The sequence below is a fragment of the Cyrtonyx montezumae genome, unplaced genomic scaffold, assembly GCF_038088225.1.
Source record: "Cyrtonyx montezumae isolate F1298 unplaced genomic scaffold, pur_monq_1.0 scaffold_17, whole genome shotgun sequence".
In the NCBI taxonomy this organism is placed as follows: domain Eukaryota; kingdom Metazoa; phylum Chordata; class Aves; order Galliformes; family Odontophoridae; genus Cyrtonyx; species Cyrtonyx montezumae.
This window is the reverse complement of record NW_027071903.1, coordinates 11,995,840-12,012,889: the sequence shown is the minus strand read 5'-3', so window position 1 is coordinate 12,012,889 and position 17,050 is coordinate 11,995,840. Positions and strand designations below refer to the sequence as shown.

Here is a 17,050-nt window from a genome sequence, read left to right as displayed (position 1 = left end):
AGTCTAGTTAACAGTCAAAATACTTTGCTATGTGGTTACAGCACCTATTTTTACAGGCATCTGCCTCTGGTTTTGGCAACACTGTGACAGATAGGTTTCAAATCTACCCTTTAATACTAGATGCAAATCTCATTGAAGTAACATATTATATTAATTCAGGAAGACAAAAGGATACAGATGGAAAGTTTTCTCATTGTTTTCAATTTGTCATTATTTACCTCAGATCTTAAGAGGCAAGAAAAAGGGGAAGATTTATCAGAATAACTGCTACTACGCTTATAAGTCATATCAACTATTATTAAGTCACATTAGAAAGCATGGCAGATATGCAAGCAATAGAACAAATGCTAACTTCAGTGATTTACAATAGGTCCCACATGATTACAAAAACAAAAGGATTTTTTTTTAAGGAAATAAGTCTACATACACCACCAACACTGTTTTCTCTTCCACTCATACTCTGTAAGACAGCCTTATCCAGTCCCAACTTCAGACTTGCTCTGTCAAACATCTCTCTTTCATATGAGTTACGAGTTATCAGTCTGTAGACCTTCACTGCTTTGTTCTGACCAATCCTGTGACAACGGGCTTGAGCCTTTTGAAGGAAGGGTGAAAAGCAGTAAGAATTTAGACTCATTTAAGAACTTCATAAGATTCAAGAGGTTTATCCTGTTCAAGCACAATCTTAAATAACAGTATGGGCTTACAAAGAAGTCAAATAGCCATTTACTTAAATTCCTAAACTTGATTCGCTATTTTACCGTACACCATAATTAATTTCTATATACTGCATTACTCAGTGTATACAGAATCCAACTCTAGTGCTGTCTCAGTTTTCATGTCTTCAATATCTTTAACTCACTGACTTTGTTGTGTTGTGCATTTAAAAAAGTAATCAGTTTAGAAGAAAAAGTCAGAACCACACGAAGTCATGGGCTTCATCTATATGGGGAGAAAGCACTCACCAATAAACGTTAAACATATGCATTAGGGACACTTGTACATTTAAAAATGGTTAAAAAAAGGTTCAAATTAAAAACTGAATACTCCAAGCAACCTTGAATTCATATCAACCAAGTTTGATTCCTCAGGTCTCAATGCTAAATGCGTTTACCTGAAGATCATTTTGAGGATTCCAGTCTGAATCAAAAATTATACATGTATCTGCTGCAGTCAAATTAATCCCCAGACCACCAGCTCTGGTGCACAGAAGGAACACAAAGCGATCGGAATCTGGTTTGCTGAACCGGTCAATTGCAGCTTGCCTGAGGTTGCCTCGTACTCGCCCATCAATTCGCTCATATAAGTATCTGGAAATTGTCACACGCATGGAAAATTACAAAAATTTTTGTAATTTAAAGAGAAAGTAGAACAGATCTCCTGCCTGCATATTTATTTTTACAGTGAATAAAAGTCACGAGCTAACTTTGATTATCAGAAGTCAGAATGGAGCTCGCCTATTTGTACTACTAACACACATCAGGAAGCCCTAACATCAAATATTTAAGAGAAGTTCTTTGTCCATAAGAACAATTATCTGACGATACACACCTTTAAGCATGTGTTGCCATGGCATTTAGTTGCATTAAAACACGCTATAAACTGGAGTCTAACATGTATACTTAGAAGCTTTTCATGTGCTATTCCTGGATCGCTGCCTGTGGTACAGAAGCAAGCAGAGTGTACTTTTGTATTATATACCATATTGTCTGATCATGATAGGGGTAACCAAGTAAGTAAAGGAGTACTTGGTGAGCTGTCATTCAACAAACCCCACACTGATTCTTGTGAAGAGCAGGAGAAATAGAACAAAAAGGATTTTACAGTACCTCTCACTGCCTCTTATCATTGTATTTATGACTTCCTAAACAAAAAGTGGCAAAATTAGAAGCCCAAGGTAAAACTGCCACTTCTGTTGCATTTGATACTTAGGAAGACTCCAATAAAACTTCAGATATCAAATAAAATGCTTCTGCCTAGCTTATGAAAGGGAGTAATTACTTCCACAAATTGTAAATGGAGTAAGATGCTGAAAGCATATCAACTAGTTAAAAAGCTTCACAACCATTTTTCTTCTAATCAGGCATAAAATGGGACAGCAGATAATCTACAGGACCACAGGATATTTGGCAGGCAGCCATCTCCTACGGTCATTAATTCTGCTACGTATGAAGTCTAACCATGTGTGCACTCAAACATTTCTAATCAAACAGTAGCACAAAGCAAGTTTCAGCCTCTGTGGATTTAGGAAGATTGCACTTGTAGATATGATGTACTAGTCTGGATCTAGTTATAGAGAAAAGAGTTGTTTCATGCTGGATTGTTAAATACTACTATAAAGTTAAAAGCAATGTTTTAAATGCATACAAAATAGTAAATGTTAAGCTCAGTCAAGTAAACAGTTTTAAGAAACAAAACAGAATCACAGAGGTTACATACAGTTAACAAAAAAAGATACTATTTTTGGCATGCTGTATCCTACGACAACATCCAAAAATATGTGCATTGAGACCAATACACTATAAAGTATGCAGTATCCACAGTATTACCTTTTATGTATAAGGTAATCCTCCAAAATATCAAGGCAGCGCACCATTTGAGAGAAGATAAGGACCTTGTGGCCTCCTGCTTTCATTTTTGGAAGAAGTTTATCAATAAGAACCAATTTACCAGCAGACTGGATCATTGCTTGCAGATGGAAGTCTGGAGCAGTTGGATTGTATGTTTCTTTAAACTCTCCAAGGATTTTCTCTTCAGCACCTATCAAAGACTATCTCTTAGTATCTGTAGGCATAAGCTACGTAAACCTGTCTCCATACATATAAAAATAAACCACTAAAAAAAAAGTCTGAACTCTATATAACCCTGGTGAGCCACTGCTGGAGACAGAACATGGGTCTGGATGGACAGAAAATCTATCAAGAAAATCTATTACTATGCTTTTTTAAAAGAAGTCTTAAAATTTTAAGTAGAACAACGAAAAAAAAACCATCTAAAATTAGATGAGTACCTCTAAATTGCTAAGTGAAAAATATAACTTGTTGATGTGTCGGGTAAGAAAGTCATAAAGAAAAACAAAAAAAGACAAGTCTCTTTTACAGCTATTTGAAGTAGGACATGAGTCTTAAGTGTGGTATTTTGAAGACCTTTTCCAAAGTCGCATTCTCACTGAAAACAGAGTAAAAAACTCTTAAGAACTTAAGGTGCATCTTCTTGCATGTAGGAAAAAAATAAAACAAGTGAGAAAAGAACCAAACACTGACATAGATTATATCATCTGCAAAAAGAGTATTTTGTTTACAGATTCTCTCCACATGATCTTCTTAATGCTGCTGTTAAAGAGTTATATTTCATAACATAAACAATTATAAAAATCTTGGGAAACCATACAAAAAAAAGCTAACATTTCCAGTCTGATATGCAAACTGCCTTACACTTTGCCTCACATCTGTCATAAATATTTCCATCTCACCAAATAGTTCTTAGGTAGCTTAAATCAAGCATAGAAATAGTTCAAAAACTGAATTCAATCCTGAATTCTCAAGTACTTACCTTTGATGAGATAAGGATGATTACAACATTTTCTGAGTTCCATCATAGTGTTAACCAAATTTGGTACATTTGCTTGTCCTGCTCCTTTAGATAAGAAAGCAAAATTTTTCTCCAAGATTGCTCGATAATATTTTTTCTGAATGTTAGTTAGTTCTACTTCAATTATAGTTTCTTCCTTAGGAGCCAACTTTTTTTCTACATCTTCCTTTAATCGTCTGAGCATCATGGGTTTCAGGATAGCTTGTAATTTCTGAACCTGAGTGAAACAGAAGTTTCTTTAGTACAAACACAAAGTGAAAAAGTTCTTAACTTATTCTTCTTATTGTTTCTAAGCTTTCAAAATTGTTTTCCAGATAAGAAATCATCTTATTTTAACCTCAGACTACTAAAGACGTTTGACATGTTTCAAAAACATCATGCCTGTAAACTGCCTAAAGACCCAAAATTTCAGTTTTTATTCTTCTCCCTATTTACCTGCTTATTTACAAAATTTGTCCAAAAAAGTAAAAATAACATCAATTAAAATTCTGCAATTTATACTCCGCTTTAAATTTTATCGGGGAATTTTCCAAGTAATGTCCATCTCTAACTATTTCCAATGCAGCAATGGTTACTATACTAACCAAAAGTTTCTCCTACAAGTCACTTGCTTACATACTCAAACTCATGAAATACTAACTCAATGTGTAATACCTGTTCCTCTGTTTTAAGGTCTCCAAATTCTTGCATGAATGTGGATTCAGCAGGAAAACGCAATGGTTCAAGAAAATGAAGAAGACTAAATAGCTCTTCTACTGTGTTCTGCAGTGGTGTACCAGTTAACAGCACTTTATGTTCCTATAAAAGCAAAGAAAAATTACATGACATATGTGCAATCACTTGCTAAGTTTTTTATCATATCTGAGACTCATAACCTGAAATTAGCAGTTCTGTGTTTTACTAAGTACAGAGATAAACAGATTTGTAGATGAACAGTATTTTCAACTACCTTTTCCTTCATCCATAATGAATAAATGAATACTTGAATTTGGTCTGCAATACTCATATGTATATAATTGCCCTTTCTCCATACCATGGAGAATAAACACTAAGTATATATCAAAAAACAAAGATGACAACTTCTGATAACAGGTAGCAATGAACAGATCAAAGTAAGTCTAGTTTGGAGAAAAGAACAATTCAAACCCAGCAGTGGTGCATCTTGCAGTAATGCACCAAAACCCTCAAGACACATGGCAGTACTTGCTTTTTGTAAAGCTCCCAGAATATCAAGCAAAATCCACATTGCAGGATTAGACAATAAATCTGCCTTAACAAATTCCAGGAGTTGCTTAGTACTATTTTCAGATTAAGGAGAACATATTAAATGAAGCCTTCATTGCAATCAAAACAGACTTTAGAACACTATCATGACAAATAGATTCTGCATACAGTTAAAGCTTAGCGTACTTTCGTTACCCATCCAAGCCACACCAGCATCAGGTATCAGTAACACATACATTTGAAGAGTTTCAGGAACATGCCTCCTCACAGAAAAAACATTTTTTGACATATAAACAAGCTAGTGATTTATCATATTCTACATAATTATTTTTGGAGAAAACAAAGAATTAAACAATGGAAGTGAAAAGCAGTTACTCACGAGGTTCATTAATTTTAGTCCTTCTAAGAGTTTGCAGTTTCTGTTTTTCAGTCTGTGTGCTTCATCAATAATAACACATCGCCATTCAATTGCATTTAGCTCTGGACAGCCACCAAGAATCATTTCAAAAGTTGTGATAATGGCTTGGAATCTGTAGGTACCACGAATGATACGTCCCTAGAGATTCATCAACACAAAACCTGTTATGTTACACTGAATCAACTTAATCTAAAGATTTTGTTGTCAAAATTTTATCCAAAGCTGGTTACTAGCTTTTACGTTATGTATTTTTTGTCAACCTATGCACATTCATTAACTATATACATTTTATGTCTATACAACATCAACAAGAATTCAGTACTTCTACCCAACAGTCTATTCTAACCACATATAGATTACTAATAAATGTTTCAGAAGATGCATGTAGATAATACTACATTTATAATCCTGTAAAAATCTGAGACTGACAGAAAAAATGAGCAAATGCATCAAAATATGACAATAATATTATCATTAGCACTCACACAGTTATGTATAAAAAAACATCAGCTGACAGCTAAACAATTTCCACCTTAGCTTGATCTACTCCATTACTCTGATAAAGAATACAGAAAGCATTAAGACAGGTAGTGTACAGCAATTCACTGGAGAAACAAAACATTCTTTTATTATTTCAAGCTACCTAAAAATAAGCTTTCAGTCTTACCAATAAAATAGAAATGTCTCTCTATATATAAAATATATGCCTATAGACATATATATGCACATTATATGTATACAATATATAATGTCTAGATCTATATAACATTATATATATTATATATATTAATGTTTTCCTATGCACAATACATAAAAAAGGCAAAAGACGACAAAAAAAAACTTGACATCTGACTTGGCAATGTCAGTGTAAATAATAAGAGAAAAATAAACTGTACACAGGCAAGGCTTGTTTACAGTAAAGAAATTAACAGCTATACAAAGGAAACAGTTCCATTTTTGCTCCTACTGCTCTTCTCATTCAGGCTCCAACTACAACTATCTGCATACACTTGAATCTCCACAAGTGTACCTGTATTGCTTCTTTAATGCAGAATTACTCTCAACATACCAAAACACCATACATCTTGCTGCAACCACTTTTACAAAATTTACTCGGTAAGAATATGGTAAAGGTTTAGACAAATGAAAAGTTTAAAAAACACCATTGGATGTAAAATGATTTTCTGTAAGACATAAGTACAGATAATATAAAATGTACTCTTCAGTCCTACTACCTAAGAAATGCCTTGAGTAAGACAGTGCATGCAACTGATGTTACTATACCTGGGAGTCCCTGAAGTACATTTCATATTGCTGAATCATCTGCCTGCTGATCATACTTCCATGGTACACTACAACATTAAGGTCAGTCCACGTGCGAAATTCTCTTTCCCAATTTGTTATAGTGGAAAGTGGAGCTATGATCAGAAAAGGTCCTCTTATGCCAGACAGGAGGATTTCATAGAGGAATGTAATCGACTGAATGGTTTTGCCAAGACCCATTTCATCTGCTAAAATGCAATTTCGTCTGAAAGTAAAATATATTTATTTGTTATTGAGGTCAAAGAAAGTACAGTGCTCAAGCTGTTACAATTTATAAAACAAAGCTCAAATATACCAGTTTAAAACAATACTGAGTATTGAAGTACTGGCAGAGACACTCTGGTTCACTGGTTTTGGTGAAAGAATGAGCTGATGCACAAAAGCACAGGTTTTCAATCATGTTTAGCACTGGCAAAATCTCAGAATGGAATGTTGCATCACAAGGTTATTTTCTTTGTGACTACATCTGCCCCAATTAAAGGAATTCAAATTAATCAGCTTTCCTGTATTTACTTTCATCATAACAAATCTTCTAGGGATCAATAAAGACTCCATACAAATCACAAATACAAAGCATCCCAGCTACCCTCACTTACACAGGATGTAACAAAACATCACTGCCAAACTTGCCCTGCACTTCCAAAACCAAAGCAGAGGCATACAGTCAAACAACTGCACAAAGTTCCACCTCGGGGTGCTCACACTCAGCCACGCATTCCAGCTCTTCACTGTTAGCACCAATGCTCATACAGCCATGGAGAGTACAATTGAGAATGGAAAACACTTTTTTGTAGATTGTGCAACTATGCAGTAAAATATTATGACTGAAAATATATTTTCAGTTGGTTAATTTGCTCTCTTTTGATTTGTTTTCTTTTATTCCTGTTGATAAAAATTCTAACTGTACATCTAGTTTCAAAGGAAGATAAATTCCCATTTTATCCATTATATCTTTTCAGCTCTAAGCAGAGAGACAAAGATAAAGTTAGTTGAAATGGTATTCCTTTGTCATAACCCTTATTCACTCCCTGCATTGTAACAATTATGTTTAAAAAAAATGCCATGCATTTACCTGTTGTACCAGTTGAATAGAAGCCAGTTCAGTCCTTCCAGTTGATATTCCCTGAGCTGATTGCCATTTTTATATTCCCTCGAGTGTTCTATCTTCTTCCATGAGTTTGAAGGTGGTCGGTCCTTTAAAAGCAAAACAAGTATGAAAGTTAACACATACCTTTTTCTTTCCCCCCCCCAAAACAGTTCTACTTATTATTTCTCAAGCCTAACAACATAGACTTAGAAATTTCTTAACCTTCAAACTGGAATGCTGTCATTGTTGACATTACTTGCTAATGGCTAGTCTGTGGAAATTTGTATTTGCCTACTTAAATTAATACTTTTAAAATTAGAGATTATAAAAATATTAAGATCATGACACAACAGACTAACAGTATCAAATATATTATCTTAATCTCCCTGGCTCCAAGCTCAGGCACTCAGCAGACTGCCAATTAGATTATAGCAGGCAACCTAACAAAGAAACCAAGAAGTTGTTGACTGCAACTAAGCAGGACTCCAGCAGAAGACACTCTCTTCAGGAAGCTTCTACATTACAACTTGAACAAACCCACAAATTCAAGCAAAACAGTTTTAGTAAGATCCTTTCTGATCAGTTGTCTTTTTTACATTTCCTAGGGCTTATGAAAGCTTGCATTTACTCTAAACCCACACAGCCTTATCGGGCAACTTGAAACTGAATTTTGTCTCTCTCTACTGCCAGTGTCAGCATCCTCTGACAAGCAGGGGGTTGCTGTCTACTTCCAATTCCAGCAGCTGTGGCATCCTCCCCTCCACCACCAGCAAGCATCTGCCCACACCCCCATGCCAAGAGGAGCCACACTCCTGCTTGCAGGGCTGCTGTCAGCAAATACTTTCCTGTACCTGCTGGAGCGTGGACCAAAAATTGCTTGCTGCTGATGCTGACATGGCTATCAGTAGTACATTTGCACTTCAATAACTGTTTTCTCTCCAAGTCAAATACAGTAACAGAGATGTTATCAAGGCCTTCTCAAATGCCAAAATGGCAGGGTTTTATTAAACACCAGAAAAATGAAAAACATAATCTGAAGAGGTGAGCTGTGACTACTGTCATTATTTGTAGATAAAAGAAGATTAAAATAAAATCCTACAAATTAAAATACCATGCATGTTCAGTTACATAAACTAAATAATTAGAGCAAGTGTGGTGTACCCCCCTCCTATGTCTTAAGTCAGAGTAAGCAATGACAGTGACATATACACAACTTTAAATAGAAGTAGTTTTTTTTTCCCTCCTACTCTGAGACAGAAGATTGATAATTTAAAGACAACACACATTTCCCTGTTACACGTACTCTTCTTCCTTTCAGCTATCCTGTTATTAAAAGAAGAAAAATGAAAGCAGGAAGTAATTATGGAATCTGTTTGACAAGCTTGCTTGTCAACTTCCTTTAGTGCTGAAGCAGAAGACTTCACTCTGGTCTATACAGGAAGATGATTATATTTTGTTCTGTTTTCTCCTCATCTTAATGGTGCTTAGATTCTCTAATAGCCTTTTTCAGCATGTTGCTCATGACTTAGTTAAAAGCTTAAAGTCGTAACATTTTGTATTTTCTCCAAACATTTATTTTTTTCTTTAACTGAGTAACAATTTAGATGAAATGTCATCCTTAGGTAACAAGGCTCACAAATCCTTCACACAGAAACGTCAGTATGTCTAACATTTTAACACAGAAGTTTATAGTGGGGAAGATCATATCTAATTTGCTAAGACAGACAAGTAAATGAGGCATGATTTTACCAATCTCCTTGAGTCAGGCCTGGAAGCTTGCAATTGTTCAAATTCTTCTATTTTTGCTTGATCTACATCTTCTTTCAGCTCCCACGTACTGTCTTCATATGGCAACGAACACCATTTTACTAAATAGTAAACAACAGGCTGCAGAAGAAAATTCTGAATGTTATCAGCTTTTAATTTAGTATACAGACTGTTAATATACCTTACCACATGAGCAGCTAACTGATGGGACATATCTGGAAAGAAAAATACATTTCTGATACTTTTTGAGTAATCTGTGTTCTTATCCTTGGCTTCTCATATTTTTCTACTTCTTGTAGACCTCTGGAGTACTTTTTAATCCTGCTTACCCACTGGTAAGCATTAGTTTTAGGGAAGATGAATTGTTGAATTTGTGATAATTGTGGAAACAACCCCAAATAAAACAAAACAAAACAAAAAAACACCCGAACAATTGAACATAGAGGTGCTACCTAGATAATTTCCTTCATTCTCAAATTAGGCTACTCAAGACATTTTTTAATTTCATGTTCTTCTACTGTAATAGCTTCCCAGAAGAGGTATATTGGTTGGTCCAAATGTAATGCCTCCTACCTATTTCCACAGAACCTACAACAGATACCAAGAGCACAGTAGCACTATTTGACAGAGCAAGTTCTCAGCTACACTTCACTAATTTTCAGCACAGGCACCAATATTAGCTCTGCATTTTTGCCATCAATGAACAAGAGACCACATGCTGTGATTGTCAAACTGCACATCTGTCTGCGGTGTGATCAGTCTTTTACAATGCTATTGCCACCCATTGCCTCACAGTGCTCACATCCACTGTTTTGTTTCCATAAAAGTTCAGCAAGCAACAGTGAATGTCAGAGGGTGTCATTTTTTCTGCTTGGAGGAATTCAGTGACACACCTTTGCTTCATCTGTACTTACACATCAGACACCCAAATCAGGCTGCCCCCCTGCTACCATCTGTCAAGTGGCAACAAAACACAGCAGACTACTGACGGGAAGGTTCAGCCTCTACTGCCATCCCACCAACATCCACCTCTGATGTTTGGGGGCGAGAAATTATAAAACAAGGCATTAATTTTGGAGCAGCCCACATATATTGGGTACAGAAATAGTTTTGTTAAGTACAGAGGAAAAAGTCCACTGCTGGCTATTATAAAGCTTCTCAACCACTGATTGCCTGGGGGCAGAGTTAGAGAGGAAGACAGAACCACTGTCAAATATTTATTGCTTGACTTCTTGTCACTACCTGACAAGGTCTTCTGTCTCAGCTCACATGATAATTACCACAGCTCACCTTTGCATCAGTAACCATGTAAGCTTCTTCTACTTTTACATATGAATATAAGGAAAAGCCATTGAGCTGTGATTTCTATTTCAAAAAGGAACATGGTAATGCAAGGTAACGCAAGACTGATGTGGATCAATTTAAATATTATTGAGGATTAAGATCATTATAAAATCAAGAATGTGTTAACTTGGAAATATGCTATAAGTACAATTATCAGACACGTACATCTTACTGACATGCCTTAACATCCACTTACCTCACCAGTGTCTTTATCTTCACAAAGAGAGACTTCTAATACCCGGTCTACTTCAACATAGTCAGGATTAAAAGGTTCCTCTTCCATCTGCAATGCAAGATTAATAAATCAGATGGGGGGGGGAAGAAAAAAAGTTGGCACACGCTGGGACTTGGTTCATCATACACAAAATCTGATCAAGCATGAATAAATTTGATAATTGGAAACTACTGATGCTTTGCAAACCACAACCCCTCCCTAACTCATTTAGGCATAAAGTTCTGTCTTCGGAAATTTATATATTGGAGAACATGGACACATTAAAATGATCTTTCCAACATTATCACTTAGAAGTAGTGACCCCAAATAATCCTGTATTTAAGTTACTCAAGCCAGGTTAGTTAAATGACTCCAGAAGGCCTGCTCTTAAAATTATTATAAACAACCTCCCACTGCAACACAAACCCAGTCCTAGCAGCTACCTTTTATTTCTCACTATTCATCTGTTCTGTTTTAGTAACAAACATTCATCATTTTTATTTTAATTGCATGTTTCATACTCACATCTGCAAAAAAGTGAGCTCTTTGTGCTTGCCTTAGTTTGAACCGTTTTATTTTCTGCTGGATTCTTTTATCTTTTAAAAGCTGCTGTTCTGTGGCCCACTCACAGTGGAGATAAGAGCTAAAATTATAGAGATTAACATTAATATATTAACGTAAGCCAAGGCTTACTATCTATTTTTAACATAGTTAAAATAATTTAGTTTATAAACCAAAATTTCACTCAAACGAGAAAATACTTTAGCATTCAAGACAGAATTCACATCAACAATTAAAGATTTATCTTCCCATATAACCATATTATCTATTATCTTCCAAACAAGCACCTAGTTAGGCAGCATTTTTTTATTGTATTTTATTTTTGTCTAGCATCCACAGAACTCTCTGGACTCACAGTTTTCTTTCAAGTGGCCTGAGAGGAAAAGCTGGCACATTTAAAAGTGAGCTTAAGTAAATCCAAATTCTGACACTTCATCAGAAAATATCCAAAAATCCACAGATGTAAACAACAACAAAAAATTAACTAAAAATATCCTTCAGAGATAGAAATACTTAACTGGACCTAACTTCTTCATGTACTTAACATGAGCACTTCTTCACGGGTACTCCTGTGCAGCTAAACTAATCTACAGAATCAGTGAGAAGCATAAGCAGCAGCAAAGCCCAAATCAGAAAGTGAAATGCAATCAGATCCCTTTGGAGGAGAGGCATGAAGCAGCAGGGTCAAAGGAAGACAGATGCATGAACACCACTTTCAATGGTAGCTACACCAACTGTACCTCAAGTGAATCTTTCTAAAGTCGAATTTTAGTAGCTAGTGATTGAAGGCAGGTATGAAATGGGGAGAAAAGCTATTTCTTCATTCTTTATTTCCTGCTTCTGATGTAAATTCATTTCTATAACTAGAAAAGCTTTCTTTTTTTTCCCTAAACAGAAAGTGACACCTACACCAACCTCTCCTAAACGCCCGACACTGTAAATCTAAAAACAGCTCATTTAAATGCATGAAATTAAACTCAGCCTCAGGCAACACAGCCCCTGCTGAATTTAATAAATATACTTTCTCAAAAAACTCTGTTGTTTGGCAACGATGGCTGGCAGCTTACTAGTCAGAGAAGGTTTCAGAATAGCATTAACTTGTCGATTATTATTCATAATATAACAGATTTTTAGCAATTTTAAGTTTGCAAAGAGAGACCTGAAAAGTGACAAAAACTGGTCATAAGTCATCATCAGGTAGCACAAAACTTTGGTATATGAATATAAGTCACACTTCAGTCAACAGTGTCAAATGAACAACTTGGTAATACTTACTAGTTCTTGTATTTCACAAAAAACTCCTCTGTTTCTACTGTCATCCCAGCAGATATCTAGGAAGGAAATTCAGGAGAAACGTAAAAGGATGAAGTAAAACCTATTTTCAAACATATAATTTCATCCAAAGACCATCACTTACTTCTTTCTTTATTATCCTAGAGGATAAGATTTTGTCTACGATTGCTGCATCTTCCTCACTTGGATTCTCCTACAAACACAGGAAACAATGCCATCATAACAAACACTAGTAAATGCCCTTTGTTCAAACATTTCAGGCTTAAAAGCTTCAACAAGATGAAGGATCAACAATAAAGGCAACAAACAAAAAAGGCCTGTGAATTCTAACAGGGCTTAGGTGTGATACAGATATGGGATAATTCAGCTCTGCCAAAAATGAAGCTCTGCTTGCTTCAAAGTCAAGTTCCCTCCTGCCTGACTTGTTCCAACCCCATTATCTTCCTCCTTTACAACTTCAGCATTCCTTTAAATTGTTTCCTGAATAGTTTTTATTTCTTTTCTGTCACTTTATTTGTATTAGCAGCATATAGCTTTTTCACATGCCAACACAGCATAATTCCAGATACAGCTATCCTTTGCCTTACTTCTACACTTATCCCTAATTTCAGTTAAGCCAATAAACATTTTTTTCTTTTAAGAAAAGAAAAGTAGTAATAAGTAATGTCTTCCAATAGTGAGACATCACACTGACGAACTACAGATAATTGAGCTTTATTCACTGAACTCCTCGAATCAACTGAAATGTTCTCACTGCTGACCAAGGCAGATTTTACTCACCACAAACAATTGTAAGGGCTGTTCAGCGGGTAAAGGAGCAGGATTCTTTTTAATTTTTGCAGAAGCTTTAGCTTCTTCTTCTGATTGTTTTCCTTCTCCTTCTTCAGCATACTTTTTCCTTTTAACTTGACGATTTGATCTTCTCTTCTGCATGGAGTAAAATAAAGCTAAGAGTCTTTACCAAACATTTCCTCTAACACAGATCACAAATTTCAGAATACTTAAGTTAAATCAAAAACCAAAGGCCAGCATTTGATGGAACACATGAAGTACATGAACCACAAGAAAAGTAGCCACCAAATATCATTCTCAATCAATTAAACTCTATTTGTTCCCTAATATTTTTCATAGGAATGATTGATACTCCTATTTTTAGAGTTCAAAAGGAAACACAGAACAATAACATCAGAATACGTGAACAAAGCTGATAGATAGCAGATCTCCAATAAGAAAGTACCAGTATTTCAATAGCTTTTGAGAACTAATAGTCACAGAAACACAATCAGCAAAGGAAACCAGTTTCTTTTAATTAATTTCATTATACTGAGCTACACAGCAAAGCAAGTTTTTGTTTAGGAAAATCCACTGGTGGTTTAAATATAATGCAGTAATCAGTTGAAGCAGAAAAAGTTGTGAATAGACCAAAACCCAACATCCCCGTGGTCATACTAGCTTCTGCAGAGCAGATATTAAGTAACAAAATGATTGCAGAACAGGAACTTTCTTCCTGGATGCTAAGTTCAACCCTTGGTCTGGCTGGTCACTGGTAAATGCCTTGCTATACTTCAGTAACAACTTCAGAAGTATTTTACTAAGGTAGAGAAGTATACACAATACAGTATATATCAAGTTTTACCCATTCAGTAGTTGCTGAAGTTTCCAAAACCTACTGAGGCATTAAAAAGCATTTTCAGCTCTTCTCAGTATGTCTTTACTTAACATACAAAATGATTAATAAAACATCAGCAGATATATGCTCTCCAACATTAACATATAATCCCTTTTGTTTGAGAAACACTGTATTACTTCCCTGAACTTAGAAGAACAGTCATAAAAAAATAAAGATCTAATGCACAAAATAAATCATCATACTTAAGGAACACATTTACTGAGAAACTAAGCATAACAAATGAATTAGGGGGAATAACCTTAAATTACTGCTCCCATATGTTTAGAAATGGAAAGCTACTTGCAATAGGAAAATTATGACCATGTTCAAAAATTAAACAGAAAATGAATTAGAGCAGAGAATGAAGGAAGTAACAGATGTTCTTCTTCGTATGCTTCTACCCAACTCCTTTGCAGGTAGACAGAGCAGTATTATGTGGCATACTGCAGCACAGATTTTTGATTTCTATGACACCCCTCAACATCACCACTCTTTCCCTTTCATGCAAGAATTATTTAATAGTAAAAATAAAATAGGAAAAAAGGCAAATCAATAACCAAAAAGGAAATATCTTCAGTCTTTGGAATTATAGCTTTTGACCCACAAGTTTATATTTATGTGATTACACAATTTTAACTGGTAACCTACAGTTCTTCAGAATGTGAAACCACTTTTTACTTCCTTTTAAATCTATTAAACAGGCCTTCCACGCCAACAAAAATACCCTGAGGAATAAATTCATTCCATGTTCCTTTACACGTAACATTTACCTAAGGCAGTTTATCACCTAAATTAATAGAAAGCCGTTCACGAAAATGGCTTCTGATCCCTCCCCCCCCATCATTATCATCTGCAAAATACTAAAGGTCAGCTCTGCATTTGATGATTATTTTTTGACACTGTCATCAGATCATGCAATTCATTTTTAGTCTACTTATTATAAACATTGATTACATCTCCTTCAGTGAATTGACACAGAATAAAAACCTGCACATTTTCAGAATGAAATCTTACATTTTAATGGAATCTGCCCAAAGGAAGAGTTACAATTCTGTTACTAATATGCATATGAATAGGATACAATCACTTACATAGTTCATACTTCCTTGTGCATAAATTCTGCAAATGATTATACCAGGGCTATCTATTAAAACAGTGAATAAAGAAAAGTTGAAAGGGAGAGATTCCCAAAAAGAATGACTCTACCACTTTAACTCTCAAGCCTGCACTTCCTTCAGCTGCAGTCTACACTCGCTGCTCCAAAAGCAATGCCTCCTATTTGTTTCCATGGAAACTATAACAGATACAAAGAGCACAGTAACACTAGTTGATAGAGTAAGTTCCCACCAACAAAACACCATTTTTTCCACACAGGCACCACCACCAGCTGATTTGTTCAGATGAGCTGATTGTGACACTCATCATTTTGTGGTGTGACAGGTTTTTATTCCTGTCCACAATGCAGCTTGTATTTTGCCTTGCTGTCACCACTGCTGAAACATAACACTCACCACCCCAGTGTGCTCACATTCACTGTTTGGTCTCCATAAACATTCAGCAAATGTTGATTAATGTCAATGGTTGTCATTTTACCTGTATAGAGGAACTCAGTGACACACCTTTGCTTCATAAACACTTCCATGACATATGCCAATCTGTCAGACTGCCCCTCTGCTGTCACATGGCAACAACATGTAACAGGATACTGGTGGGAAGGTTTAACCTCTACTGCCAAACCAACTTCTTCCTCTAATGAGGGCAAACATCATAAAATAAGTTGCATTACTTTTGGAGCAGTCCTCACAGATACAACTAAATCCCACAGGAGAGATGGAGATAACGAACTGGAGAAATGGGAAAAAGAAAACCTTTAGAAAAATACAAATTTGAGAGAAAAATTCTGATGATGTACCTGTGAATCTTCATCCTTCAATGTCTTTTGTGGTGTCTGCTTAGCATCAGACAATTCATCTGAAGATTCGTTTTTCCTTTTCTGTTTCTTACCCAGAGTGATGATTAGCTTTCTGTTAGAGTAAAAAAAAATATATAAAACATCTAAATGAATGCTATAAACTAGTTTACTTAACTTCAAGTTTAAAAACAATGCCAAATCCATAAGCAATATTCTTATTACCATAATAATCGGGAAGCTCCACTCCCTTAAAAATGCAAAACACTTCACTAAACAGAATGGTACAACTTGACAGTAAGTATTTTACACTACTGTTACTGAGTTTCTCTACAGGTAAGCAGTTAGCTTCATCTCAGACTTCTCTGTACAAAACATTATAAATCTACAAACAAATATTGAGATATAAAATCTAAAATTTAGACTGACAATAGGAAAACTACACAGATAAGATTAGTATAAATATTACCTGCAGATGATAACAGAAAAAAGCTTACTTCAAATAGTTTCTCATTGTAAAACACGGCTTCTCAATTATATTTTAAAAAATTACCTATGGATAATGATTCAAAGCTGCCTGACACATGTAGGTTTTATATATAAATCAGCTACCAAACAGATAAGAGAAAAATGTACCTATGTTTGCCTTT

General features: G+C 35.3%; 1 protein-coding gene across 2 annotated transcripts in view; it reads right to left on the bottom strand.

Moving 5' to 3' along the window:
• The window catches only part of CHD9 (chromodomain helicase DNA binding protein 9), a 79,545-nt gene that overhangs the window by 21,606 nt on the left and 40,889 nt on the right, over positions 1-17,050 (bottom strand). For both annotated transcript variants that reach the window (XM_065733274.1, XM_065733276.1), the window contains 15 exons: positions 16,404-16,515; positions 13,603-13,749; positions 12,947-13,015; positions 12,805-12,860; positions 11,494-11,611; positions 10,951-11,037; positions 9,393-9,530; positions 7,629-7,750; positions 6,518-6,761; positions 5,195-5,371; positions 4,246-4,389; positions 3,553-3,808; positions 2,550-2,760; positions 1,115-1,310; positions 428-595 (listed from right to left, as the gene is read on the bottom strand). In XM_065733274.1, coding sequence (XP_065589346.1) covers positions 428-595; positions 1,115-1,310; positions 2,550-2,760; positions 3,553-3,808; positions 4,246-4,389; positions 5,195-5,371; positions 6,518-6,761; positions 7,629-7,750; positions 9,393-9,530; positions 10,951-11,037; positions 11,494-11,611; positions 12,805-12,860; positions 12,947-13,015; positions 13,603-13,749; positions 16,404-16,515 — 2,245 coding nt within the window. The remainder of the gene's footprint in view (positions 1-427; positions 596-1,114; positions 1,311-2,549; positions 2,761-3,552; positions 3,809-4,245; positions 4,390-5,194; positions 5,372-6,517; positions 6,762-7,628; positions 7,751-9,392; positions 9,531-10,950; positions 11,038-11,493; positions 11,612-12,804; positions 12,861-12,946; positions 13,016-13,602; positions 13,750-16,403; positions 16,516-17,050) is intronic.